At 40.6% G+C, this 27,713-nt stretch overlaps 1 protein-coding gene across 5 annotated transcripts in view; it reads left to right on the top strand.

The window, feature by feature from the left end:
* The window catches only part of rims1a (regulating synaptic membrane exocytosis 1a), a gene marked incomplete at both ends in the record, with an annotated part of 118,539 nt that overhangs the window by 38,328 nt on the left and 52,498 nt on the right, over positions 1 to 27,713 (top strand). For 4 of the 5 annotated variants that reach the window (XM_083923460.1, XM_083923458.1, XM_083923461.1 and 1 more), the window contains 2 exons: positions 18,215 to 18,486; positions 20,174 to 20,871. In XM_083923460.1, coding sequence (XP_083779586.1) covers positions 18,215 to 18,486; positions 20,174 to 20,871 — 970 coding nt within the window. Of the gene's footprint in view, positions 1 to 18,214; positions 18,487 to 20,173; positions 20,872 to 27,713 lie in introns of those variants that run through there. The other variant, XM_083923462.1, reaches the window with a different exon arrangement.

The raw sequence follows: 27,713 nt of genomic DNA, 5'->3' as shown, positions 1-27,713 counted from the left end.
TCAATATGAAACTGCAACCGGTTAGCTTAGCTTAGCTTAGAACAAAAACTGGAAATATGTAAAAACAACTAGCCTGTCTCGGTCCAAAAGTAACAAAATCCACCTACCAACACTAATGAATACGCTATTATTAATTTGTTTCATATGTACAGATAACTTAGTGTAAAGTAAACACATTGTGTCTTGTGTTGTGGTTTACAGGGTTATGTGCCAGGTGAAGTCACTACCTTAAGTCTTGTCATCACTGTGAGGTTGCCAAGCAACCTGCAGAGAGTCCAGGAAGTTCCTGTGATAACTCTCAGCAAGAAAGTGAATGAGCCAATATACCATAATGCTTGACCCATCAAACCCAGACCTGGACACACAAGCAAACCACAGCTATGCAACCTATTTTACTGCCATAGTGGGGCAATCATAGTCGGGCACTTGCAAGTTAGCTTGTCTGGGTGTGTGCAGAAGCAGTACATATAGTTAACAGGTGGATGTTGGACTGGTCACCATATCTTTTCTGTTTGTTGGAGTGCGTGACCCATACAGTAAGTGTATAATGTATTGACCTGCTCCATCCTCTGTTATGTGGCCTGGTTAAGCAAGCGTTAAGCAATCATCGGATATGATGCTGTTGGAGAAACATTCCCGGCGGACATGCCTTTAACACCTTCCTCTGCTTGTGTAGTTGTGTCAGGTTTAGAACCTCTCTTGGCCTTGGCTACTTTCCCTCAGGGCAGCTGCCAAACCGGCACTTTGATGATACTTGGCTGGGCTTGAACGCCATGGCTGTCCAAGAGTGCTTTGGTGTGCTGTACATAGCAGTCTCACTCCCTTGCTAAAGCCTGGTACAACAATCACTGGCTCTATAGAAGAAGTTTTTGGCAGAATGGAGGCCTTATGTAGCACTGGCTGTATAGCTAGACATGGATTCATTTAATTACTTTGGGATCGATTAATCTTGCCTGGCACAGCGGTCCAAAAGTGCACAGTTACACTGCCCGTTTTTTTCACTTTACTCAAACTAACAGTCAAAGTAATAATTGAATGTTTTGGCAAGGATATTCCTGGGCCTGAATATGTAGCTGAATCAGTGTGTTATATTGTTAGATCAGTATACCTGTTTTGGCGCTTTTAAACTGGGTTTCAGCGTCTTTGAGGTCAGCTACTAGGCATATGTAGCAAACAAAGGTATGGTGCAACTTCACTTACTTTTTACTTTGTAGAAGTTACTAACTGTACCATGCATGGCAGCTTGGTTCTCGTTATAACACAAAAATTACCCGAGAATCACAGGATAACAAAATCGCACAAAAATCCATCTTTTCAGGCTTCAGATAATGGGTTTATGTATGAATCACCATGGCCCAGACCTATCAGCGTCCTGTTAGGAGATCCTGGCAGCTGTGGGGGTGTGTGCCAGGCGACTATTTGTTCAAGATAACAATAACGACTCCTAAAGAGGTTGGCGTGGATACTGCAGTAGCATCAACCATATAAACTGGAGAGTTTTTCTTCACTGAAAGGAGAGAAAAAGAACGGTACTGAAGGTTTTCTCGATGGATGTTTTCTGTTGTCCCGACTGACTTCGGATAGAGTTTGATAGACAGGTGGTTCATTTAATCACCTGTCAAATATTTAGTGCCTGCCCTTTTCAAAACAGTTTCCAATGATGGCATCTCAGATAGTTCAAGGTCAAGAAGTTACCATGGTGAGAAGTCCGACACCGTCACATGGCGATCTGAAGCAAAATATTTGAGAAGCATTAAAGTTGATCATTTGGCAGCAGACCTTGTCAAAGCATACTATTTATGTTGTTCTTGTTGTACCATAGACTGTATAAAATATGATGGCTCTTGCTACAGCAATCTTGGCAGTGCCTGGCACCGACTGATCTGATCTGGGACTTTCTGGCAAAGACATCACTGTTCACCACTGTTCCTGGCTAATCATGCTAGTTTTAGTTTTGTCAACTTTCCAGAATCTATCCTATAGATTTTGGTCCAAAAACCCTCATAGATAACACTGATTATGCGACAGAGAGCCGTGTTGATATTACCGTCATGCTAGCTGTTGTTTTGTTGCATGTAACTCGGAATAATGTCTTATAATATGGCTTATAAAATATATATATAAATGTGTTTCTGGGATTTACTCTATATATTGTAAGGTAATTGAGTGTCTACTACAAAAAGGTATTACAGTTTAAACAGTTTGTTACAAAACAAAAACAGCTAATAACTTACTAGCTTAGCATTGTGTAAAAATTGTTGCCGTTGGTTTTCCTCTTGGATCCATCCAAGGTCTCTTCTAATGTCATCTAATTTCATGTAGTTTTAGCCTTCCTGTTCAGCCTTTGTTACAGCCGTGCCTGAACTTGCCGTAGCTAATTACCATGACCAGCCTATTCTGTAAACTGGCAATAAATACCCACAAAACACGCAGCATTTTGTCCAAGGTTATGTTCTATGGCTGGATTTTTAATTATCTTAGAAATTACTCATTACATGAATTCTGGTTTCACCTCAGCTCCCTGCATACACCAAATATGAAAATGTTCACTAACATCACCTTGTTCTGTTGATTTTCAAAGAACATCTTAGAAAGTCGATGGGAGAGCGCTAGATAAATTAAGTTTAAATAAGCATAACGATATACAGTGTGAGGTGCATGCAGCCTTGTGTGTTGTGCTAATCATATTCAGGGCTCATTATCTGCAGTGATGGCTGAGCTCTTGTGGAGTGTGTGTTGTTGTACTAAAGCCAAGTGTTTCTCACAGAAAGGGCCTTTTTTGAAGTCTTGATTCCACCTCTCATGGGAGACTAGAGATGAGAGTTGTGTGTTACTTTTTCACACACACACACACAAACACACACACACACACACACACACACACACACACACACACACACACACACACACACACACACGCTCAATAACACCTCTCCTCTCGCTAATTGTGATGTCCAGAACTGTGTTTCTGTGGGGGCTCTGTGCTTTTCTGTGGCTCAGCACTGGCTGGTAGTTTGCTGTTTTTAGACCAGTTCCGATTCACAATTACTGGCACGTCTTCCTTATCCACTAGTGTTTCTAGCACATAGGAACGCCAATGCATGGGTGCGACCAGCAGCTCATTTGTAATATGTAACATTTGTAATTTCTCAGTGCAGCTTGATTAAAAAATCATGTTTTTATGCGCTGTATTGGCCATTCAATTACATTCTTAATCACAGGTTGAATAATATTTTTACAACTTCCATCAATCAAATTTGCTAGCTACAGTAAATAGGTGAAATCAATGTCATCACCATTTCTGATAAAGTGGTCTATGGCTTAGAAAAAACGTATTTACTTGCCTTTATTGGTTTGTTTACTTTCCTCACTTCCGTTTTCATGGCTGATTCTCTCGCCTGTGTCTAACTTAGTAATCTTGATGAGCAATACGCACGGCTCAGTTTAAACTTCAGGCTTTGTAGAAAAGAGTCTCAAAGTAGCGGGCTTACGTGTGCATGAGCGGGGCGAGGCCGGATCCAGAATTCTTTAATGCACTTTCCATCTCCATCTCTTTAATAGAATCGAAATAAAGTACTTTTAAAATATTTTAACACATGTCTGGAGTGGTACTTTTTTTATGCTAAGCTAGGCTAAACAGGTGCTGAGACCACCTTTGTATTTATCCCACAGATATTAGAGTGCTATCAATCTTCTCAGTGTACCTTCTCGCAGAAAATGTGTTTCCCATAGGGTTGAAATGTTGCTGTGTGTGGCCTGTTCCATACACCTGCACTCATATAAAAACCTCAGCCTACTGTCAGTGTAAAGAACCAGGTTTAGCACTTACTTCTCCAGCGTACAGCTCTTCTCAGGACCATCTTTCCAGCATCATAGCAGTTTCACTCCCTCCTCCCTCACAGCCCCCTCATGTATTACTGTTATGAATTTGTTATATGAGACTGCATGTTCATTCATTACATTTTTTCAGTTACCTTGCCATCATGTTAACATAATAGTTTTGGATCACAGCTTGCCCTGGGGGAGGTGTTTATGAGCTCAGAGACCAGTCTGTGTCAGCCCTGTGTAGATTTGTCCCAAGTATCACACAGTGTCACATTCATTTACTTTGTCTGGGTCAAAATGCCACTCACACAGTATGGTTGGATGAAGGAACGACCATAATGTAAGATGACACTGTAAACTCCCTTTGCGAGCAACTGTGACGGAAAAGTTAGTCTTGCACATTGAGAGGAATGAGCTATCAAATAAAGGCAAAAAATACCAAAAAAATAATCTTACTATGATACTTGTGCAAATGTATATGTATTGATCTGAGCCCACAAGGAATTATGGCATTGTGCTGCTTTGTGTCGGGGCACAGCACACTAGAAAAGCCTGAGCGATGTGTCATCTGCTGTTAACGCCACAGCGCCTCATGATTACTATTGATCGCAAGTCTCGCTAGCTGCGTCCGTCTCCATGTCCATCTCTCATTGACTGGTCTTAAGGGGGCCATCTCTCTCCTGGTTGTTGCTGTACAATCCCTCATGAAAGCAGGCTCACACACATACACACAGAAAGACACTCTCACTGTATGGTGTTTGCCTGCACATACAAGAACACGGTGTAGTGCTGGATGTGCAGCGCTGTTATGCACACAGACAAGGAATAACTTTCTTTGAGGGCTCAATGTTGCATTAAGTGTCTTTGGCTTTCATCATTGTAATGAAGACGATTCTGGAGTTCAGAAAATGTTGCAAAATATGGGGGTTGTCACCCTATCTTTATTAAAGAGCGTGTTCTTTCAATTTGAGAGCATAATTCATTGAGTTCACATTCAGAATTCGCTTTCCCCCAAAACCTCGTCCTCACACTCAAACAGCCCTTTCTTAGGTTTGCTCTGCTTGTGCTCAAACTGTGTGCTTGCTCTCACAGATTTCCTGCCCACCGGCTTGAGCTCTTATCCCCGCACTCAGGCTGCTTTTGCGCTCATGAAACTTCTGCTGGTTTCTTGCTGCTCTTGAATTTTTTGTGTCAAATGTCCCCAACCAATAGAATGCCAGGTGTAGTGTTGACCAATGAAATAGAGACAATCACACTGAAGGGTGACGCATTGACTTTGCGTGAGGGTCCTTCTCCCTAATGCTGCTGTGTGATGGAATGTACTACCGACAGGGTGAAGAACCCATAACTACGTTTTTATAAGCTGTCAAGTCAAAAATCTGAGCCTTTGTGAAGATAAGGCACCAAGATCTTGACACTCCGTATTCTAAAATAACACTTCAAGTCATATATCCAAATTCCAGTTTCAGGCTATAACTTTATTTCTGTATATTAAGCTAAAACAGTTTGACACTAAGATTCTAGTTTTACTATGAGGACACAAATGTCCTTCTATAAGGACATGAAGTGGATAGTTTATTAGGATTATGTTGCGACCGTACTGCTAGAAAGAGTCCCGTAGAAAGAGTGCGCCTTTAAACAATGTGCTGGGTGGAGAATGGTAACCTGTCTCTCGGCAGATGAATTTTGTTCCGCCTTGCTTCACTCATCCATCTGGGATCGCTCCATAGCAAAGTGATTTCAGGAGGCTGGGCCTTATCAAAAATCTTTGCATATGATTGGATAAACAACTTGTCCGTCATCTTTATTGACGTGCTATTTCAACCACCCACATCGACGGGCGAAAACATGGTTCCCACCAACAAAAGCCTTCAGAGCCGTTCTCTGGTGTTCTTTTAAAGAAGAAATATTCACTATATTGGACAACACGGATGAAACAGCAGCATCCATGTTGACGCCTGCTTCCTCAATTCGAGTCGCCATTGTTGTTTGAATCACAAACAGTCGCCTCTTCGCTTAGTCACATCTATAAAACCCCGTCTGGCTGTCCTGATTGGCTCAACCACTTTTTACGGACCCTGAAATCCCTCCCAATGGAACGATCCCAGATGGTTGAGTGGAGCTAGGCGGAGTCAAGAAGGAAGCAAGGCGGAACGAAATTCATCTGGAGATAGTCAGGTTAGGAGAATGGGCTCTTGTGATTGATTCAGATTACCACCTTGGAAATTCAGCAGTGTTTAAAGAAGAATTCACGATAAACCAAAAAATGTGCCATTTGCTATATAACCTCAAAAAGGCAAACCGTTCTCTGTCATGGTTTGGCATTCTTTTTTTGTAAAATAGTCAGTAGTAGGGTGGCAGTGGTATACAGGTGTCATTGTATACCATGGCATAAAACGTTATCATGCTGTGTACATTTGCTTATCTACAGAATTATACTGCATATATATATATATTTTATATATTCTTAATTACATTTTTTTTTAAAGTATTTTACTAGAAGTGTGACGAAATCTCGCCCCACGAGATATAAAAACTTGATCATATTTCTCGTCGAGGAGAAAACATGTCTTGCGATATCAGTACATGAGTGCAGAGCATCAGCCAGCATGATGGAGTCTGGCTTTGACGAGTAGAGAGAACGGTTCGGCCTCTGCCGTCTGTTGGCAGATCCTGAGCCGAGTGACAGCTGCTGGATAACCTGCCTTCACCAGCTGACTGGCAAACATTTACTAAACCAAAATAGTTTTCATGTCGAAGCTCCATGGGAAGAAATCATCAGTGTTTAACTGATTCGTCAAATTTCTCTGCCAAGCAAGTGAGTGTGACAAAGACACACACAGACTGAGCTGATCGGTCGATGTAGATAGGGTTCAAATGTTCAAAACACACATACAGCAGGAGAAAACGTGGGTGTGGGTGGATATATTTAATAAAATGTGTCTGATCTGTGAGATGAGCGAGTGGTAGTCATCACAACGCTTCTAATCGACTGTATGTTACATGCAGGGGGCGTGGCTCTTTTGAACAGCAAGCCCCCCCCCCAGCTGCAGGGGTATAGTTTACGGGTGTGAGTTCCGTACACTGCGGCTAACACGAGTACTATGCAGAGATGCCTACAGCACCACCACAGCTCTCTGCTGAAATCAACTGCTCCTGTAAAAAAAAAATACTGATTGATAAGAGTAGTATTAAAACCTCATCTCGTCTTATGAACCCAGTATCGTGTCTCCGTGGGTTCTCTCCAGGTTCTCTGGCTTCCTCCCACAGTCCAAAGACATGCACGTGTTAGGATCATTGATGACTCTAAGTTGCCCCTAGGTGTAGGTGTAGGTGTAGGTGTGAATGTGAGTGTGAATGGTTGTTTATCTCTATGTGCCCTGTAATAGACTGGCGTCCTGTCCGGGGTGTACCCCACCTCACGCACGATGTCAGCTGGGATAGGCTCCAGCCCCCCCCCCGGTAGAAGATGACTGACTGACTGACTGACTGGCTCAACATCCAGACAGTTTCGATCTTAAACAGTGTATACTCAAACACACACACTTCCCTCCCTTGATTTATTTTTTTCTCTCTCTCACACACCGTACATGCACACTTCAGGCACACTCACCTAGTCACACACTCACATTACCAGGTGCTATGTTTGCTAACTAGAGACATTTAGTGGTGAAAATGGGAAGTGCAGCATTGTGACTACAACTGCACTACTACAACTCTGTACTGAGATCAGAGAAAGTGTGTAAAGAACTGTCTTAGCGCTCTCTCTCTCTCTCTCTCTCTCTCTCTCTCTCTCTCTCTCTCTCTCTTACACACACACACACACACACACACACACACGCACAGACATACACACAGAAACACACACACTTATCACATCCTGCTTCCTTACATGTTCATAAAGTAATTTTCTTGTTGTCTTGATAATATACTACTAATAATAATAAGAATATTGTGTTTGTGGCATCAGGGAAACGTGTTACATCTGGTCTGGTGACAGAAACCTTCACCTGGCCCCTTTACAACATTTGTCAGGAGCTAAAATGAATTATTTACAATATTGATCAACTATTTAACTGTAAATATGTCCCCTGTGCATTTATTCTTACTGTATGTGTATGTAAGACAAAGTGTGTGTGGCCCATCATGCAGTGTGCTTGCTTGTTAAACTAGCGTTCCATGTTGTTGTACAAATACAATGCACTTGGGTGTCTGCAAATGCACTTACGTGTGTATGAGCTTTCCTTGCGTGTGCATGTGTGTCCTGTATATGTACGCGTGCTCACTTGTGTGTGTGGGTGTGTGTATTTTACTGCAGGTCCCGGGCTGTGCTGATATAGTACCTCATTAGTCGATGTGGACACTAATCTCCTTGGTGGCAGTCTTTCATCCTTAGCACAGGATTTATAGACGGCCTCGGTTACGGCACCCGCCTTGTGTGCCGGCGGTGCTATATGCCAAGCTGCCATTGGCTGGTGCTACTTTGTGGTCCCGCCCCATCCTCCCACTCCCCTCCCCTCCCTTAGGGAACATGTGGTCTTACCTGTTAGGTGGCAGGCATTCGGTGTGTTTCAGCTCAATCTGTGGTGATGGCAGGAAGTGTAAGGTGACAGTATGTCATGTTAAGTGTACTCTGTAAGGTCTAACTGCTGGCTGGACAGATAGAAAGAGACAGTGACAGACTCTGCTTTATTGTCATGAGGGAGAACCTGTCAGAATGACAGGAACAACTTTTTTAAAACCCTTTTTTTATCGCCGTCACAACCCCTTGTTTGATGTTTTCTGGAGATGTTGGTGGCTTATATTTTACAATGAAGATAAACAACATTAAAAGGTTTGGTCTGACAATTGCCAGTGCCAGTGCAGTGCCTGGTGTTCCTGTCCAGAAGTGTTGCTCGCAGCAAGAATCTCTCATCCAGTTGACTTCTCACTCAACACTGCACTTCCATGGTTCTTCAGCAACACACCTGCCAAGTGTGAAGTTGATTGGATGAATGTTTCTTGAGATGTGAGAAGGACATACATACATGCATATATACATAGACAGAGATTCTTTCCTTTATAGTTAGATGCTGCTGCTATGCACCACCTATGGGCCAAATGGCATCACATTTGTCATGGCCACTTAGACATCATACCTATACGTCCACCATACATATATGTCCAAAATGTGGATGCAATAGCACAAAGCATTCAGGATATATCACATGTTTTGTAAAATAAGCTTCCCCACAGCATTTGAGCAAACCTTGAGGGCCAGCTAAGAAAACTGTATGGGATATCAAAAGTAACCTTTTATGGTTTGGTTTTATGGATGATCTGTACCACATTTGGTGATAATTGCCCACAATTTGTAGATGAAAAAGCGGAAAGAAAAAAAAACTGTACCAAATTGGATGTGAAGTAGGCTGGCTCTACACATGTGTGTATTACAGTCACACAGACTCCCAGAAATTGATAGTTAGATGGGAAATATGTTCATTCACTTTGAATGAATGGTATCAACCCTCTAATCTCTGACTACAAAAACTCAAAGTGCTAATGAGACAGACAAACTCTGGACTGTCTGATTACTTACTGGTTTCCCTAAGATGGATGTGACTAACAGACACCCCGTCCTCCTCCCCAGAGGCTGTGGTAGTGGATGTTAATTAGCCTAACATGGAAGCTGGTAATGAGCTTGATAACATCTCTATTTTGGACTATAGCACTGTTCAATCTGGAGTTGTCAGTTGAGAAATACATTTACAGGATCTCTATGGTTTTCGTTTTGACCAATAGATGTCATGTCAGGAAGGAAACCAGAGTGCATTTAGGAAAGATTCACTCATAATATGATCAGCCTGTGATGTTCACTGCAAGCCAGGTGTTATGTGAATCCTCTTCTACCTTCTGCTGTGCTTTTTGAACATAACCTCACTCAACAAGATGATGATTATTTGTAAAATGGTGTAATAGTGTTGTTTTAATTATAGCAAGTTCAAGCTCTTCCTGAGTTAAACACCAACAGCTCAGTACAGGCTAACCAAGTGACTGCAGTTATTTCTGTAACAGGATCAGGAAAATGTAAAACAGCAGAGATAACGGCAAAAAAAGTTAAAGAGATGACATTAGAAAAGAGTTCGGGTTGATATCATAAGGTGGAAACCAACATATTCAATTCCATGTTCCATGTTATGGGCTGTGCCTCGCAAAACTCCCCAACAAATGTATCAATGTTTAACATCATTACAGAAATTCAGATTTGAATTCTGAAAGAAAGTACTTTAACCCATCAACCCATTAATCTCAGAATATGGATAGTGAACCTGAAAAAAAGAAATTAATAATATGGCAATAGATAGAGTACACATGCAAACACAGAAGCCAATCATTACGCAAGATTTTCAGGGTTTTGTAGGTGAAATCATAAAGTCAGCTAATAAAAACATATTGCCTGCCATTGTCAGCATTTTGGGGGATTACGTTAATATTGTGTTGTATAATGTAACATGCTTTGGGACTTCATCACAGAGGTTTAACTTTGTCTTCAGCCCTCCTCCAGCCTAATACAATGGAAGTGAATGGAATTTAATTCAATTATGCTGTCTAGTCATTATCTGATGATATGATGCTTCCTGGGCAGACAGGCAACACTCATGATGTTCACAAACTTAAAGAAAAAGTCACTGAACCGTTCTACCGACCGATTATTACGTCTCTGCTTGGTCTGCATCGTCCATACTAAATATCTGATATGTCCCGATTCATAAGGTGATTCCTGACTTGCTTTCTTCGTAATTGGACGTACACGTCCTATCTGTCCCCAATGTCTTGAAAAGGAGAAAATGGCTTTAGGTATGCTGCTCCTGCGGCTTAGAATTTACCGCAGAGTAATTTGGGTCTATGGGACCTGGTTTCTTTAAATGTTTTTAACAGTAGATGGAAGGAGTTGGAGGAAGGTACATCAGGTTGCAGATGCTTTGACTGAGCTGTTTGCCCTGTTATGTAGCATATAATGACCTAAGTCACATGTTTTTGGTACAATCATGCTGTGACTTGAATTTGTTTCTGTAACAGTTATATGTGTGAAACTTTTTAAAATGGGCTGTTACACTCTTGTAAAGGAGATTTTTAAGCTCAGAGTGGTGATTTCTGGTTAAATAAAGCTTGAATAAAATAAAATAAATATTTTTATACAAAACAAAAGTAAAAATTATATATTTTTGTAAAAAAATGTATATATAAATAATGAAACAATGATAATTATCAAATCTATATTATTTTATATTTTATTTAGAAATATTTAAGCAGGGAAAACTTCATTGAGATTTAAAATCTCTTTCTATTCCAATTCAATTTTTTTTAATTTACAGTTTATTTAACCAGGAAAAGCCTTACCACAATGTCTTGGAATCACTAGTTATTTTAATCTTAAAATAAATGAAATTGTGAATGTAGGCACCGGTGAAGAGCTTGCATTGGGAATCAAACCTCTATGTTTCCATACTGTACAGTCTGTCATTACACAAATGGCCTCTGCTCTCTCCAGGAAACCCCAGAGATACACAAGCTCCAAGATTTCACCACTGGATCTTTCATTGCTACACTGTTTCTCTCTCTGTGTATATGCACCCAAATGCATATACACATGAGCAATGATGCATGCATGCGAATACACACTCACTCAGACAAGGATAGACACATACACAGATGGACGCACATACACGCAGATGCAGCAGGACGCAAAACAAACACACACAGGGGTTTGGTGTCCTAGTTTCCATCTGCGGAGAAGCTATTCTCTCTCCCTGGCTCTCTCCTTCGCTCACAAACTCATATCGGGGGTGGGGGGGTCTTACTGCTGTTGTTGCAGTTTGCGTTTGTGTTGTTAAGAACAGGCGTTTGTATCTGCATGTGTACATCGCTCCTCGTTTGCATATATTTGATTGTATGCATGGTTTTGTGTATGCACAATATGTGTTTCCGTTCTGTGTGTGTGTGTGTGTGTGTTTTTGTGTATGTGTGTGTGTGCGTGTGTGTGTGTGCGTGTGTGTGTGAGCTCACTGTCAGGCTGCTCACTGCCTGCCTACGGTTCCTCCTCTCCAGCGCTTGTTTCACCATCAGAGTGTGATCTAATACAGGGATTACTATGGGATTAAGTGAGTCTCTTATAAAATAACGGCTCACCGCTCCATATCTCCTAAACACTGGCTATTTGTTCTGCGGTAACAACGCGCTCTAACGTCTCACAAAGGTGAAACACAATAACTGCTCCAGCAGGGGATGAAATGTGCTTTCGAAAGGACCCACCAGCAACATTGACAGGTGAGACAATCCACCCAAAACATGGTGTAATCCTTTAAGTCAATCAGGAAACACTACTCACCAGATTCATTTTTCAGCACCTTAACACATTTAGTCTTTAATTCATGTGAATATGTGTTTGTTTTTGTTAATTATTAGCCACATGGAGGAGTCAGTGTATTTTTTGAGGTAAGTGGCTCTACAGTACAGACCGTAGTTTTACTGTTGAAGAGATTCAGAGATATGCAATAGGCAAAACGATAGTGTCTTATTTGTGCTGCGACCTTTTTCAGTACAAGTATGAAGCAAAAACATACAATGGGTAACAATGATAAGATATCCAGATGTGTCATATTGTACCAAAATAAACAAGAAAAGTAATCTACTTATGAGGGATAAACATTTAACAATGTGTTGGGCAGGTCAGGAGTTTTAATACAAATGCTGATGTCAGCACGCTTTATTTAGAGCTACTTCAATCAACCATATTGACAATTTGATCCACATTTCAGTTTCACTCAGCTCTGGAGAGCTTTTTACAAAAACAGTTTCTGAGGGGCTCTTCTCCACAGTGTATACAGATGTGCAGATGCACTACTTATCCGGCCCTTTGATAGACTGTGTTGTATCTGATCGTCAAATCAGTTCGAAGATTATTTCATAATACAACAGATAGTGAAACTACATCAACTCTATAAATTAATTAACTGAACAGCACCAAATGTTACCTAATATTAATAGTAATTCCTGTTGCATGTTTTATTCAAACACAGTATGCCGGATCCTATTGAACACAGCCTTGACAATCAATAGAAAAGAAAATATCATTTTATTGAGTTGATTGAGTTGAAATTTCCCAACGACAATATTGCTTCATGAAAAACAGCAATATACGATATTATCTTTCAAAAAAATGTGTCCGCAGTGTCCACACTCTATGGGCAGTGAGTGCATGCTGAGATCAATAAGTCAGATCAATCAACTTTCATAGATCAACAAAGAAAAAAATGGGCTATGAACAACATTATCTCCACTTCACCTGATCAACTAATTTTTAGTTTAGATAACAGAAACTCGACTGCTGCAGTTATTACGGACATATGAACTCAACACAGATGGACTGTGAGTGCTTTGGTACGGGGAAGGGGCTCACAGCAGCACCCTCTGCTCATTGAAGACACTAACTACTGAGTGATTCTTGCACAAGAGTCCAAAACAGCACAAAAGTCTCCAATAACACCAGAAACAGTCGCTAGGATGGATGTTTGTATCATAGCCTACACAGCGTCTCCCCGTCTCTTCTTCTCCTTGTTGGTGTATTTATGTGGCAGTTACAGCTCCACATCCAGGCCTGGCATTTGTATTACACCGTTTTTAGCCAGTTTCACTGGTTTTCTGTTGACCAGATATTTCTAGAGCCGAGGATGTGTGGACGGAAAACTTTTTAAGAACGACGGAGGAAAAAAAGGTCGTTCGTGTGGACGTACCCTGAGAAGTTCCTTAAAGATAATTTATAACAAGTAAAATCACAGTTGCTGTGGAGTTTTTTTTGTTTTTTTTAAAGGGTAGTTAACTAGTATACTCTGTTATTATTCATACTGTATATTACACTTAAATGTATAAGGGACAACAATTTATAGTTTTCCTGTTTCTGTAAACGCTTGTTTCTAATTAAATTGCAGAAAAGTTGTAGTTTTTTGCTTTATTATACTAAACCTCTTCACATTTGGGAGGATTGAGGGCCACTGAGAATGAATATCCAGAAGTCATACTTAATGGGATGTCAGTAAGATACACGCACCTTCACATGGTTACCAGCTGCACGATGTCCGCATGCTACCATTGAGTTTTAATTAGTAACTCCCTGTGGACAGTAAAAAGCATATACCTACTATCACAACATTTAATTTGGCTCAAAATGTCTTGGAGCTTGTGTCTTTTTTTTTTTTTAAGTGGAAATGCAGCACGATTAATAATATTTCATTTCCATTTATAATTAGTAAGAGCTTTTTATTCTTTCAGTCTTGATGCTGTGTTACTTTGGTTATTTACTGTCACAGTTCTCAGTCTGACACAAGGAGGCAGTAAGCATACAGAACTGGTTTTGTTCTTATTGTACTTGACCACCAGTGGTGGAAAGAAGTATTTAGATGCAAACTTAAGGGAAGAAAAAAATTAAATCCTGCTCTTGCTATTTTTCTCAATACTTTAAAATAATCTGCGACTATTTTCACAGCAGATATTCTCCCTTGTCACAGGTAAAACACAGGTGCTACTAATAACATTAGATTAGTTGACTTACTGCAACAAATTCACTGGTTGGTTTATTGCTCAGGCCATTTATCAAGGAAACAAGTGACGATTCCAGTCTCTTAATTATGAGGATTTGTTGCTTTTATGTTTTGTATAATTTTAAATTTAATATTTTACAAAAATACTAATTTTAGGATTACACTTATGAGAACTTGTGATAAGCGTTTCTCACCATTTTAAAAACTTTTTAAACAATCTATAAAGAAAATAATTACTTGTTGCAGCCCTAGTTAATGTATGTTCCAGCTTTGTTGTGCACAAATATTCACGTTTTATTTGGAGTAGAACTGAAAATGTGGAGCGTTTTCTTTTACATAACTTGATAGCATTTATTAAACTTCTCACAGTACAGTTATGAGCAGGTTGAATTTATTTATACACCTGCTAATATAACTTTTGCCACACGATAATTCTCTTAAGGATGTGTTGAAATTCCTATATGACTATTGTCTACACATAGCTCGAGTCAACACTCCCTGCCTGTAAATCTATAGACAAGTAGTTAAGCACTGTAGGGTTGAACTGGCAGCCGTCCACCTCGTCGGTCTGGCTGTAGAAAATCACAGATTGGTGGATGTTTTGACCAAAGCTATAATGTCCCTCATGAGGCAGCGTTTTGCTTTCTTAGCTGTGTATGTATGTGTGTGTGTGTGTGTGTGTGTGTGTGTGTGTGTGTGTGTGTGTGTGTGTGTGTGTGTTTGAGCACACGTTTTCCCTCTCTCCCTGGTGGTGCTGGGGTGTTTGGCAGGATAAATATAGCTGCGTTGGTGTAAAGCTGTTTTCTCCTCGGCTTTTGTAGCTTTAATCAAAAGCAATCTGGAGGAGGGAGAAATGGAAGGGAAAGGGGGTTGAGAGTGAGGGAGAGCAGGATGAGGAAGGAAGAGAAAGTGTGTGTGTGTGTGTGTGTGTGTGTGTGTGTGGGGGGGGGGCATGCCAGAGTGTTTTATTTTAGCTCTCTTTAAAGAGTCATCGGGGAGTGTTCAGGAGTAATGAGAACCCTGGTGGCTGGAGGAGAGGGACTGACTGTAACCTCCCCTCGCTCTCCTCCATCCTCTCTCTGTCTCTTTATTTCCCGCCCAACCTCACTACCGATGTTATCCCACTGTTTCTCATTCTGGCTCTGATGTCAACACAGGACTCGGACTACAGCTCCATTCACACTGCAGACCCTCACGCTCTGCTCCGTCTCCTTGATGGATGAATCCTCATGTCTATTCTGGGATGTAACCCACATCTCTCATCGTTACGAACGGACAGCGATGTTGACAAGACGTGTGCACAGAACAGTCATCGAAGACGTCACATTTGTTTTTAATGCATTTCAATTTAGTTGGCTATTATAGGCTTCCTTTGCAATGTTGGCCAATGAAAGTGCTGCAGATAATAATTGTTGCATTCAGTAAGTAAGTTCTTTCAAAATTGAAAATAAAAAAAATGTATGTAATAAAAAAACTTAATGTCAAGGTGGCATTCTGATTTGAGTGTTCACTTACTTTGGGATCCCAGTGTGAAGCACACCAGCCATTCCACTGTATATCTAAAGGCAACGTTCTTCTTAACCATCTTCTAAAAATCAATGTTTCTGTTTTCACTGGTATCGATGTGGCCTGAGACTCTTTCTGTAGCTATTTCTTGAGCTTCCAACCACATCTCAGTCCTGCTCAGTGAGATAGAGTTTGCTAAGTTCATGGGGGGCATAAAATACTTTCTACCTCCAAACAACTTACAACTCTGTAGAAGGCTACCCTGGAAAAAAACAAAACATTATTGCATTTAGGTAAATGTCTTAAAGGGAGTATGCTTTAGTGCTGCTAGTCTTTGGGAAGCAGAAATTCACAATGAAATTGTGCGTGTGTTTGCATGCTGACTGCAAGACTTACAACTGTGCCGTGCACTGAGGAAGACTGAAGAGCTGCAGAAATTAGTAATAAGTGGACCTGGAGTTAAGGTTTTCATTTTCCTTTTTGTCAGACTACTGTTACTTAAAGGTTGAATATGTAAAATCTTTATTAAAAGCTATATATATATATATTAAAACATACACCCACTAAGCGTATTGAGGGGTACAGAATGAAACAGAATAAAAGTATTGCTTTTCCATAAAAAATATATATTTAGTCTGAATTAATATTTATTTTTTTTTGACTTTCTGTCACATTCTGTGTACGTTGTACCAGCCAATAGCGTTGGGCATTGTGGGTTGCCAGGATTGTCTGTTGTGTTGTAGGCTGGCTCTGGGTGAAATGGAGTTTGCCAATCCTGCAGCAGCGTTATTTGTCCCAGCAGCTGAGTGACCGGAGACGAGCAAAAACAGGAATCAATATAGGCCAAGCATGGCTATGTTTTTCCTTGATCGGTAAGCTAACTTTCATGTTTAGTTAGCTGTAACGGTTAACGGTAAAAGTCAGTTACAATACAACACTTGTTTTTATGGTACGATTTGCCGGAGGGGATGGGTTCAAACAGGCTCAAACAGACTCCGGTCTCCTGTAGGCTACTGAGCAACGAACCTGGCAACCTGTGTGCCAGAATTTTTTTGTTGTTGCTGTGACTACGATCTTGAGAGACTAGATGGCGGTGTTCTGCTCATTCTCCATATTCAACCTTTTATTACCATTCCTCTATCTTCCCCTTAAATAGGACAAAGGTTGGAGAAATAAACACTTCTGTAATTAAGATAAATGTATTATTGATCAATTCTTGATTCATAAACACCGTTCTCTGCCTCATTTATGTTGCATCCCTGTTCCCCTAGCCCGGGGCGTAACAATCAATCTGCCACAAGCTTGTTTTGTCTGACCAACCGTCAAAAAACCTAAAAACCTTCCGCTTGAGAAGCTGCCGGATTCAGTGAATTTCTGATGTTGTTGCTTGAATATTTTTAATCAAAAATACTCCAATAATTGATCGAAGTTGTTCAATGAACAAAAAGAAGTGCTATGTAAGATATGGAAAATAGGAGCACTTTTGCGTGTGTACTGAATAGATGTTGTATTGACAGTCGTATTAAAAACATTTTGCGCTGGTCCTGTTGAACTCCAGGCAAAGAAAATCGGCCTGTGATTCAGAGTTTCTGTGCCCGAAGAGGGAGAGAGTGTGTGTGACTCTTAGGGATGCACCTACTGTACAAAGGTGCTTACCACTGTCAGAATGTGTTGTAATCGTATACTGTATGTATCTGTAAAAAAAAGATGAGCAGGGATTCAAAGTTGAATGGAGCAGATCAAGTGTGAACGTAGCCAATGTATAGTGTCGGTGTGCGTATGTGTGATGGGACAAACAGAAAGAAATAAGACAGGAGATATGATTTTGGCAAATTGAATATCCTTTCATTATCTAGTTGGCTTTGTGTGTTGCGTGTGAGGCCAGGAGAAGCCCACGGTGGAAGCCAAGCTGCTCCCTGGTATAACTGCCATGATGTTGATCTTAAAAAGCTTCCGTTAAAGCCTTTTTCTGGACCACTCATTGGCAGCAGTGCAGCTCTTTAGGAAGTGCATTGCTCCATTTCCTGTTTGACAGTCACTGCGATTGAAGCCGGGCATCAGATTAGTGGTTGGCAAAGTATGGGCTGAGATGGTTTTCACTGGCTGCAGCAAAGAATCATTCCTTCCTATTGAGAACATTATTGTGATACAAATGTAAGCTGCATTAAACAGCTCAGACAAACATCCACTTGTCTCTAATGTCTTATATGTGTGATAATCTAATGTGTTTGTACGAAAGCTTTACACTGAAAGCTTGTGTCCTATAACTGTGGTTGTAATCTCTACCCATGCTCCTTTTCATCTAGGTGATCTGGGTGTGTAATAACTGCCGGAAGCAGCAGGAGATCCTGACCAAGCCAGGCGAGTGGTTCACTGGTCCGGCTGGGAAACCCGCTGGCCTCGGTTCAGCCATCAGCGAGCCATCTGTGTGGCAAACGCTAGGTGACAAGAAGCTCCGGTCTCGCTCCCAAGCACCCCCTGGTTCCACCACCGCAATCCAAGACCCCAACCAACCCAGCGCGCCCGGGACCACCCCTGGCATCGACGCCCGGTCACGTAGCGAACCACCAAGAGACACGTAAGCGATGTCGTAGAACTTCGCTATAAGACAGTAGTCAAACTGATGAAATAGTCTGCTTTACTGGAGTGATGCAGAAACCTCATATCATACCCTTTTAATCCGACACAGGAAGTGTCTTATTATCCAAGCAAAACAAAGCCAACAACACTTTTGTATTTTTTTTTAACCTTTGAAGACACGTACAGATAGGTGACAAACTTAAGGAAAAAACGATTTAATCTGTCACGCTAACTTTAATGGAGGGATGGCATTCTTCCAAAAGATATTCTCTCATTTGGTGTGAATGCTGTCTTCCATGTATCACTGCTGTCTTTTTAAGTAATGGATTTTTTCAGACATAGGTGTCGGTTGCATAAATATCTACAGTATATAATATGTCTTTTAGTCCCTAGTATAGGTCAAATTTAAAAAAACACTGGACCCTCACATCCCATAATGCAACTCAAAAGTGTCATTCTTTAGACCTTCCCTGCCTGGCCTGCCTTTCTTTCAAAACTCCACACCAAAAAAGATAACCCAAGATAAGATAGCCACAGTGACACCACTGTGACATCATCAGGGTTATTAGATCAGATTTATCAGGCAGAGCAGGACTAACCGTGGCTAGTTAATTGATGTTGCCATGTGATATTGGTGGAGCGGCCCTTTAAATTGTGTTGTGTTGTGCTACCAGAATGAAAGCAGTCCATGTAGAATATGATAATATTTGTATTATCGAGCATTATCTCCTGCATTCATAATCTGCTTCCTTTATACAGTGGTGCATTATGTCATTGTTTCCTATGCCTTGCTGAATGTATTGGAATAATGTAGTCAGTTACAAAACACTGGATAGTATAAGGTTGTCACTTTGTGACTCTCTGTTATTGGACACTAATTATCATAATGCAACTTGTTGCTGCTCATAGGGGAATTGTTGGGTCTCTGTAAATCATGAATAAGTCATAGAGAGTGGTCTTGACCAACTCTATATGTAAAGTGGCAATATGCTGTATACCAGGATATAGCATGTTCCCCGGTAATTCAATACTCTATATGAGATAACCACACGGTGTAGCCTATTTTTGTACCCTCCTTTGTGAGTTAAATACGCAATAAATGAAGAATGTTTATTAACAACTTTAGTGCAAAATATAAACTCAAACTATTTCTGATTTCAGAGTTAGTATGTGCTTGTTATTATCAATTTAGATGACACAATTGTGTATCACTATTTCTTGAAATATGATTTGAACAATATATGATTTCATTGAAAGGCGATGAATGATCATATTGAATCATCGCCCAGCCCTTGTCAAATAGGTATTTTACACAGGGAGATGAGCAGTCAATTACAGTGGGGTCTCTCTCATATAATTTCCTCAGGTAGCTGTTATGTTTGATGGTGACACCAAAAGTACATAATGATCTATAATTTCACTGTCATGGCCAGTGAAAGCTCAAATGAAATGATTCACACTACAGTAACCTGTTTGACATGGGAGTTACGCGGGCATCTGCCGGCCTTTAACATGGCTCTAACATGGCTGTGGGCTCATTCAGTGAGGGCTAATTGCGCTTAAAAACAATTCTCCAAGCCCATAAACACAGTATTCAGATGTATGTGTCTGAACTCAAAAGTCTGTCAGCAGCTCTCAGCTATTCTTTTCTTTCTTTCTCCGTCCCCATATTGATTTCTCCCCAGGAGAAATGGAAGGGGAGGCGGGGGAGCTGGTCGGGGAGAGCGCCGGCCAGGTCAGCCCAGACTGCAGACCCAGGTCTCCATGGACCGGGACCTCCGCGGCGAGTCCAGGGAGCGCAGGGAAAGCCGGCGGCTGACAAAGGGACGTTCTCTGGAGCACGATCCTGTTGGAGGAGGTGGTGGAGTAAGACGGACAGAAGTGGGGGGCTACCACCACATGGACCACAGCGGCGCCCCCCTTCGCCAAGCAGGGCCGGTCCCTCCTGGAGGCCGGGGCCACCCTGTGCCCCCACAGGGTTGTGGCATGGGCATAGTAGGGGAGGTCGGGGATGGCGTGCGGCCTGGTCAGAGGACGGTGGGTGGGGTTGGCAGGCCACATGAACACACCCTTTCTCAGCAACCTCCTCCCCCTGAACTCAGAGAGCCTCCCATTTCGGGCCCTGGCTCAGCCCCCGGCCAGGGATCCATAGTCAGACGGACGAAACGGGAGAAGGCTGAGAGCATGCTGCGCAATGATTCGCTAAGCTCTGACCAATCGGAATCTCTGCGTCCACCGCCGCCAAGGCCCTACAAGTCAAAACGAGGGCTTGGGGCTGGAGGGAAGAGGCAAACCAGCGTCAGCAGTTCAGAGGAGGAGGGAGGGACGACGCCTGAGTACAGCAGCTGTGAGGACGCTGAGATCGAAAGTGTCAGCGAGAGAGGTGAGAGACAACATCAATCATCACGTTTGGTCCATGACATAACTGTTGTTGATTTCAGCCAAGGAGGCTAGGAAAAGTATTGACATCTGTCAGCTCATTACTTCATCCATCCATCACATTGAGAAAATTTGAGGGAATGATCCTTCTCACCACTGCTTTATGGCAGTTAGTTCTAAAAAAAACATTTACTCTTAAAAATGATAGAATTGGTGCATCAGTGAAACTTAGATTTTTAAATGTCAATGGGGCGGCAGTAGCTCAGTCCATTGGTGAGCCGGTTCGAGTCCATGTGTGAACCATGAATGGAGCGTGGACTTACGGCTGGACCAGGTGCCAGTTCATCTCCTGGGCACTGCAGAGGTGCTGTTGAGCAAGGCACCGAACCCCCAACTGCTCGCGGCGCTGAGCCATTGGCAGCCTCCTCGCTCGGACATCTCTCCATTAATTCAAGTTTCAAGAAGATTCAAGAAGCTTTATTTATCCCGAGGGAAATTATTGTGTAACATTTTCAATACAAAGATGAGAAAGGGTCAGAGTAACAATAAGCTAACATAATCAAATCAAAATAAAGCATAAAATCAAATAAATCAAACAATTAACTAAATGTGAGTGCAAAAGACATTGTGGTTAAGCGCAAGTATATACAATGTACAACAATAGGCACCGTGCAGTTTAGCAGCATATTGAAATAAAATAAGTACAAACTAAATAAGTGATAAGCGATAAGGAGCGATTAGTGATAACAGTGTTAAAAGTGTAGCAGCATTTCTTACTGAATGTCTATAGGTCCTGTTTGTGCATGTGTGTATTTTGGGCCTGTGAGTGTAACGTGAATTATATATTAACAGAGTGAAAAAAATTAATTTCCCCTTGCGGGATGAATAAAGGCATTCTCTACACACATCACAAAGAAGGAGCACAATGTTGTTCTGAAGATTTAATACTTTAATACATTTGTTTTCAAAGACGTGTCTGTATAGCCACACCACCACCACAACCACCACCACCTGCCCCTTATTTGAATTTTTTCAGCTTTGAGCAACTTCTTCATATCCTTTGTGTGGTGCACTGTGGGACAGTAGTGTCCCTCAACAGCACACTAAATATCTATATACAGTATAGGGCTTTGACTCCTGAGCTTTGACACTTTTGAAGAACTTCGATATTCAAATATGTCATGGACATTATATTTTGTAAATGTGTTTGCTTGTAAACGTTTTTTTCAATTCAGATTCCAAGGCTTTATCGCACCTGGTGAAGTTGTGAATCTCAAGCTCATTAGCAAGGCTATTATTGGTCATCTTGGCTCCTGTAGGTGACTTTAGCATCAGTCGGAAATGGGAGTGATTAACTCAGCATAGAAAAACTGATGCTACTTATCTGGGCAACATTCTCTGTTGTAATGTGACTTTAATGAACGTGATGCTCGGAACTCCAAGATCACATGAATAATTCCAGGATAACTATGTTTTTTTTTTCACTGGCTGTTGCGTTAAATCTCACCCAGATACAATCGTTTTTTTTCTGACTGGCTATTGTGTAACCCCATTCTTTTTTTTTGATTGGCTAACCGCTGGTGAGTGGCAGATCTTGATTCCTGCCAGGTCCATAGCGAGAGTGGCGCTACTGCGCCGTGGCAAGAGAATTTTTGGGAGCTGTAGCATATTATAAATTGTTTTTCGCCTAAGAAATACAATGTGTGTCCAAAGACTGGACTTTTAATTATAAACAATCGTGACTATGTGTTTTTCCTTTGAAAACATCTTTGCCTGCTTTTTGTCATTGATACACTGCCCTCTGGTGGACAGAACATATACAATTTAATATTATTAAAACATATTCAAATATACTTGAATATTATTAATAATAAACAAACAAACTAAGAATATGATTTTTAGGCAAAAGTCACAACCCTAATACAGTATATATGTATATGTTTTATTTCAAAACCTGTCTAAAAGCAGAATGTTCTTTAGACACAGCTATAAGTTTATAGACGGTGAATATCAATTCATAGTGACACTCTCTCAAGTCATATCACATGTTTGCATGTTTGACTCTGTTTGCTTCATGTGGAGCATTCACCTCCTCCTGATGAGCCACGAAATACACACCAAAAAGGAAGATACTGTTGGCAGCATCTATCGTCACTCTACAAACTGACATGTGAAAAAAACAGGCGGCCAAAAAGGACAGAAACAACCTAACTTAAAGGGTCAATGACGTGAGCCCCATTTTTTGTATCTATAAGGTTAAATTAAAATTAAAAAGGTTTAAAGCTGATTTTTTTTTTTTTACAAATGGCTTGTATACATTCTATTTTAAAGTTCTTGGTTTTAATTAATTAAAACTTTTTTTAAGAGAATATTTGGATGATAACGGCAGAAATGTCTAAGTGGTGTAAAACTCTGTACTAAAAAAAGTGATTAGTGCGTAATATGAGCCCACTTAGTTTTTAGAACAATTTTTTGGTGATTATTGTTTGTATTTCTTAAAAGTTGAGGTAATTTATCCACAACGTTGTGATCTAAGCTTGGTAAGGCTATGATAAAATCATTATGTTGCAAAGCCTTGGTGTTTTTTTTTGTTTTTTTTTAAAGTTGGCTTTAATGCAAATTTGTATATTATTTCTTTGGAATTCAAAGCAATGTCACATAATTTTATATTTATGGAATAAAATAGCAGAATGAAGCAGGTGAACACTGACCCCTACTGTGAAACATGAACAGCAGCTTTAAAACACCTATTATTATTGAAGGATAGTATAAAATGTTACTTAAATATTACAATTTCTGTTTAAAGATAATCAAACTGAAGCTTTTTCATTTTTAAAATCATATAATTGAGCCACTTTTCTTTCAACAGATGCCACCTTCTAACAAAGAAAAAGTGGCTAATCACAGAGAATGAGTCAAATTTTATTTACTTTTTTTTATTTTTACTTTTTTTACTACTAATGAATCGTCACCTTAATGAAGTTATTCATCCAGTGTTTTTCCTACATTGAAATAAAATTAAAAGTCAAGTTCAGTGAACTGTCTTGACTGCAGTGTTTGAATTCAGTGTCACTATCAACAAGATTTTAGACTGTAGAAGCAACACGTCAGGTGGTGTAACTGTTTTTTTTTTTCAAATGTGGTAACCATGTGCAGGTAAATTAATGATTGATAAAATGTCATACTCTACTCCAGTGTAATAACAGATTTGTCCTTAAATATTTAGAAAACAGACATTTTTTCCAGCACGTCTATTACTTGATACTGCAAAAACAAATATAATTTAAATATAAAAGTAATCCTAATAAAATCTATTTTCAGGTTTTATTTTGAAATATAAGTTATTATTGGTAGGAGTACACTCACATACAATGTGGTGAATGAAATATTGAATATTTATCATTCTTTTGCTGTTACACCACTTGACATTGTAGGTCCATTCGGTCCTACTTTCTGTAAATAAAAATGGTGCAAATTAAATTACAAAACAAAACAAAACTAACATTTACACAAAATATACATTTTAACAAAACTCAAGCATGCTTTTTAAAAAAGTTTTTCAAATTTCTCATGTTGCAAACCCCTTTTCGTCGTTGACCCTAAAACTGACCATCAAACAATGTAGCACCCCCCCCCCCCCCCCCCCTTCTGGCTATAGTACTGCTGCTGTTATGTAAGTTGAAGAAGATTGCTCGAAGTTGATGCAAGTTGTTTTACAAATTGCATTGATTTGCATTGTTAATAACAGTCTTGAAACTGACCCTCTTCACAATAATACAAAGTGTCTTTGAATGGCCATAACAGTGATTCCTGGGGGATATGTGTTAACTGTTGCCTTGATTTAATTTGAATTTTGTGATATTCCTCATTGCACCGAGAAGAATGTGTCTCCCACTACTATACTGTTAGTTCTGACTTTTTTTATTCTGTTGTATGGAATGTAAGCACTGCACACCAAACTACCTGAAAACATTAGCATTTTTTGAAGCTTTCCAAATTATATCTATTTGTTGTCTGGTTGAGTTTGCAGAATCATTTTCAGTATGAATGTCAAAGTGAGGAGCTACAGTATACAAGGGTGCATGTTAACGAGTGCGTGTAAGCCTGTGTGTGTATCTGAAAGTCATCCCATGTGTCAAATTGTATTGTTTTCAGTTTGGCCCTGAGGGGGGACAGTCACACACTGTGCGTACATGTGTTTGCATGTTAGTGTGTCTGTGATGTAGGGCTGTAACAACTTATCGATTAAATCAACAACAAAAATTGTTGTCAACAAATTTCATCATTGATTAGTTGGGTCTATGTTATGATGCACGGCACTGTACGTGTTATATGGAAAACACACCAGTGGCCGATGGCAGGCTGCCTTGCAGTGTGTACGGAAAGCAGAAGTGAGTATCGCCAGGTAATACCCACCATATCCAATCAGGGACAGAATCCTTTTAGACTGAAGATAATTTTTTGGGCCTTTTCATGCCATTATTTCAATAGAACAGCTGGATGCTGACAGGAAATGTGAGAGAGCGAGGGGGCAACACACAGCATAGGGCCAGAGTTCGGCTTCAAATCCGGGGCGCTGCCGTGAGGACTTTTAGGCTCTGTCTGTCTGCTCCAACCACTGAGCCATTGGGCGCCACACTCCTGTTAGTTAACCTATGTTTAGTATTGATTCTTGCCTGAGACACATGAACAAATCACCCCACAGCTGGAAAAATGTGATAAGTGCGATGAGCGACACTTCGCTGTACTCCAGGTACATTACGGGTTAATTGCAATTTCAATTCAATTTCAATTCAATTTTATTTATAGTGCCAATTAGGGATGCTCGATATTGGCTTTTCTGCCGATATCCGATATTCCGATATTGTCCAACCCTTAATTTCCGATACCGATATCACCCGATACCGATATATGCAGCCTTTTTACACCAAAATTCATCACATATCACCCATTATGGAATTAACACATTATGCCTAATTCTATTGTGATGCCCCACTGGATGCACACATAAATGCAACACGGCTTTTCAAATTGTAAACACAATCCGTACAAAATAAGTTATTGAAAAAAGTGCCATTCATTTATTTGTTTGTGTTTTTAGAGAGAATATTTTGCCTCAAACACAATACAGACAACATCACAACAAGGAAGATGCATAGCTTCAGTCCAGAGTAGTAAACAAACTTAGTTTTCTTTTTCCAGACTGAGTAACGACTGAGCCGTAACTTGGCAAATAATACAATCAATAAATTAGCAGTCAAGCTCAACATGCTAACCTGTATTGGATCTAACGGATACAGCACCAGAAATTACCTTCTCGACGTGACTGTAAACAACGCTGTACAGTTCGGGTAAACACTGGTCTGAGAAATACTTGCGCCTGGGCGTTATACAGACATAACGTGGCTCGAGGAACTCCACACGTTTGGTGAATCCGGCATCCTGAACGATAGAAAAAGTTTGTTTCTCGGTGTTGGCTGTTGCTTCTTTTCATCACTTTGCTGCACAGATGTAGCGTTTAACTCCGCATGATTCTTCTGGAGGTGGATGATCAAATTAGATGTATTAAAGGAAGACGCCTTGTTTCCTCCTCTCATAACCAACGCCTTGCAGTCATTGCAAAGCACACATTGACTGTTGGTAGATGACACTTGGAAATACTTCCACACCTCGGACATCTCATGCACCGGGCAAGCAAGCTTGTTAGCCACGGTTAGCAACCTACGAGTCTAGCGTGTTGTTGTTGTTATACGTCATCAAGCACGCGCCTGTAAACGGCCCGTGTTGCATTCAGGTACACTCGGAAAAACTGAAGCCTACAGAACAACATCGGTTGTAAAAACCCGATACCGATAATTCCCGATATTACATTTTTGACTCAATATCGGCCGATAATATCGGTGGGCCGATATTATCGGACATCCCTAGTGCCAATACATCCAACAATTCCCCCGTAGAGTACGGTGGCAACGAAAACCTTCCCTATAACAGGCAGGAACGTTGGACAGACCCAGCTCTGTGGAGGACGCCCATCTGTCTTGACCAGTTGGAGAGGAAGAAAAGGAGAGAGAAAGAGAGAAAGACAAAGACAGACAAAAGACAGAGAGACAGACACACTTCCAGAGATGCAAACAAACAGTAACTATAACAATATCTATAGAAATGTGAATATGACTTATATGTTTTGGCAGTTAATACAGCAGCATAGTAGGAACAGGCACATCTAAGGTGATAGAATATGAAAATGATAATAATTATGACAAACATGATCAATGATGAGTAGGGGCAATAGCAGCTACGATACAGCAAGACATACCACTGATGGTGTTTTTATGGCTACAAATTTTATAATTCATAAGATTAGTGACAGTATAAATGACTAATAGTTATAGAAGTAGCAGGAAGCGTGTTTAAAAACAAACGTGAGAGACATAAATGTCTTCCAACTATTTTCTCTACGTTAAAGCTATTGTAGAGCTAACACTTGATAAAGCTACGGCTGGCTTCAATTCACAAAACGGAGAGAAAACACTCATTCCCCGCCACTGCTGATATGGTATTTCGGGAGGATTGCGGACTGCAGCCTAAGAAGTCTCTTAGCGTCTCAGTGAGATTAAGGGACCGTAGACCCAGGGTTCCCTGCGCTGTTTGGCTCATTTTCTAGTGTTTAGCAGTTAACTACCTCGCTAACTCTGTCATGCTTTCATTCCACACTGGTTAACTTTACAAAAAATGAGCCAAACAAAGTTGTCACTTATCGACCATAGTGATGTGCTTTAATGTGCTGTGACAAATGTTAGGATGAAACATTTAATTGATACGTTGAACTCAGTTAGCGGCTATTTG

This window comes from Echiichthys vipera, assembly GCF_963691815.1.
Source record: "Echiichthys vipera genome assembly, chromosome: 11".
NCBI lineage: Eukaryota > Metazoa > Chordata > Actinopteri > Perciformes > Trachinidae > Echiichthys > Echiichthys vipera.
The sequence above is the reverse complement of the archived record's forward strand: the minus strand, read 5'-3'. Positions and strand labels throughout refer to the sequence as shown.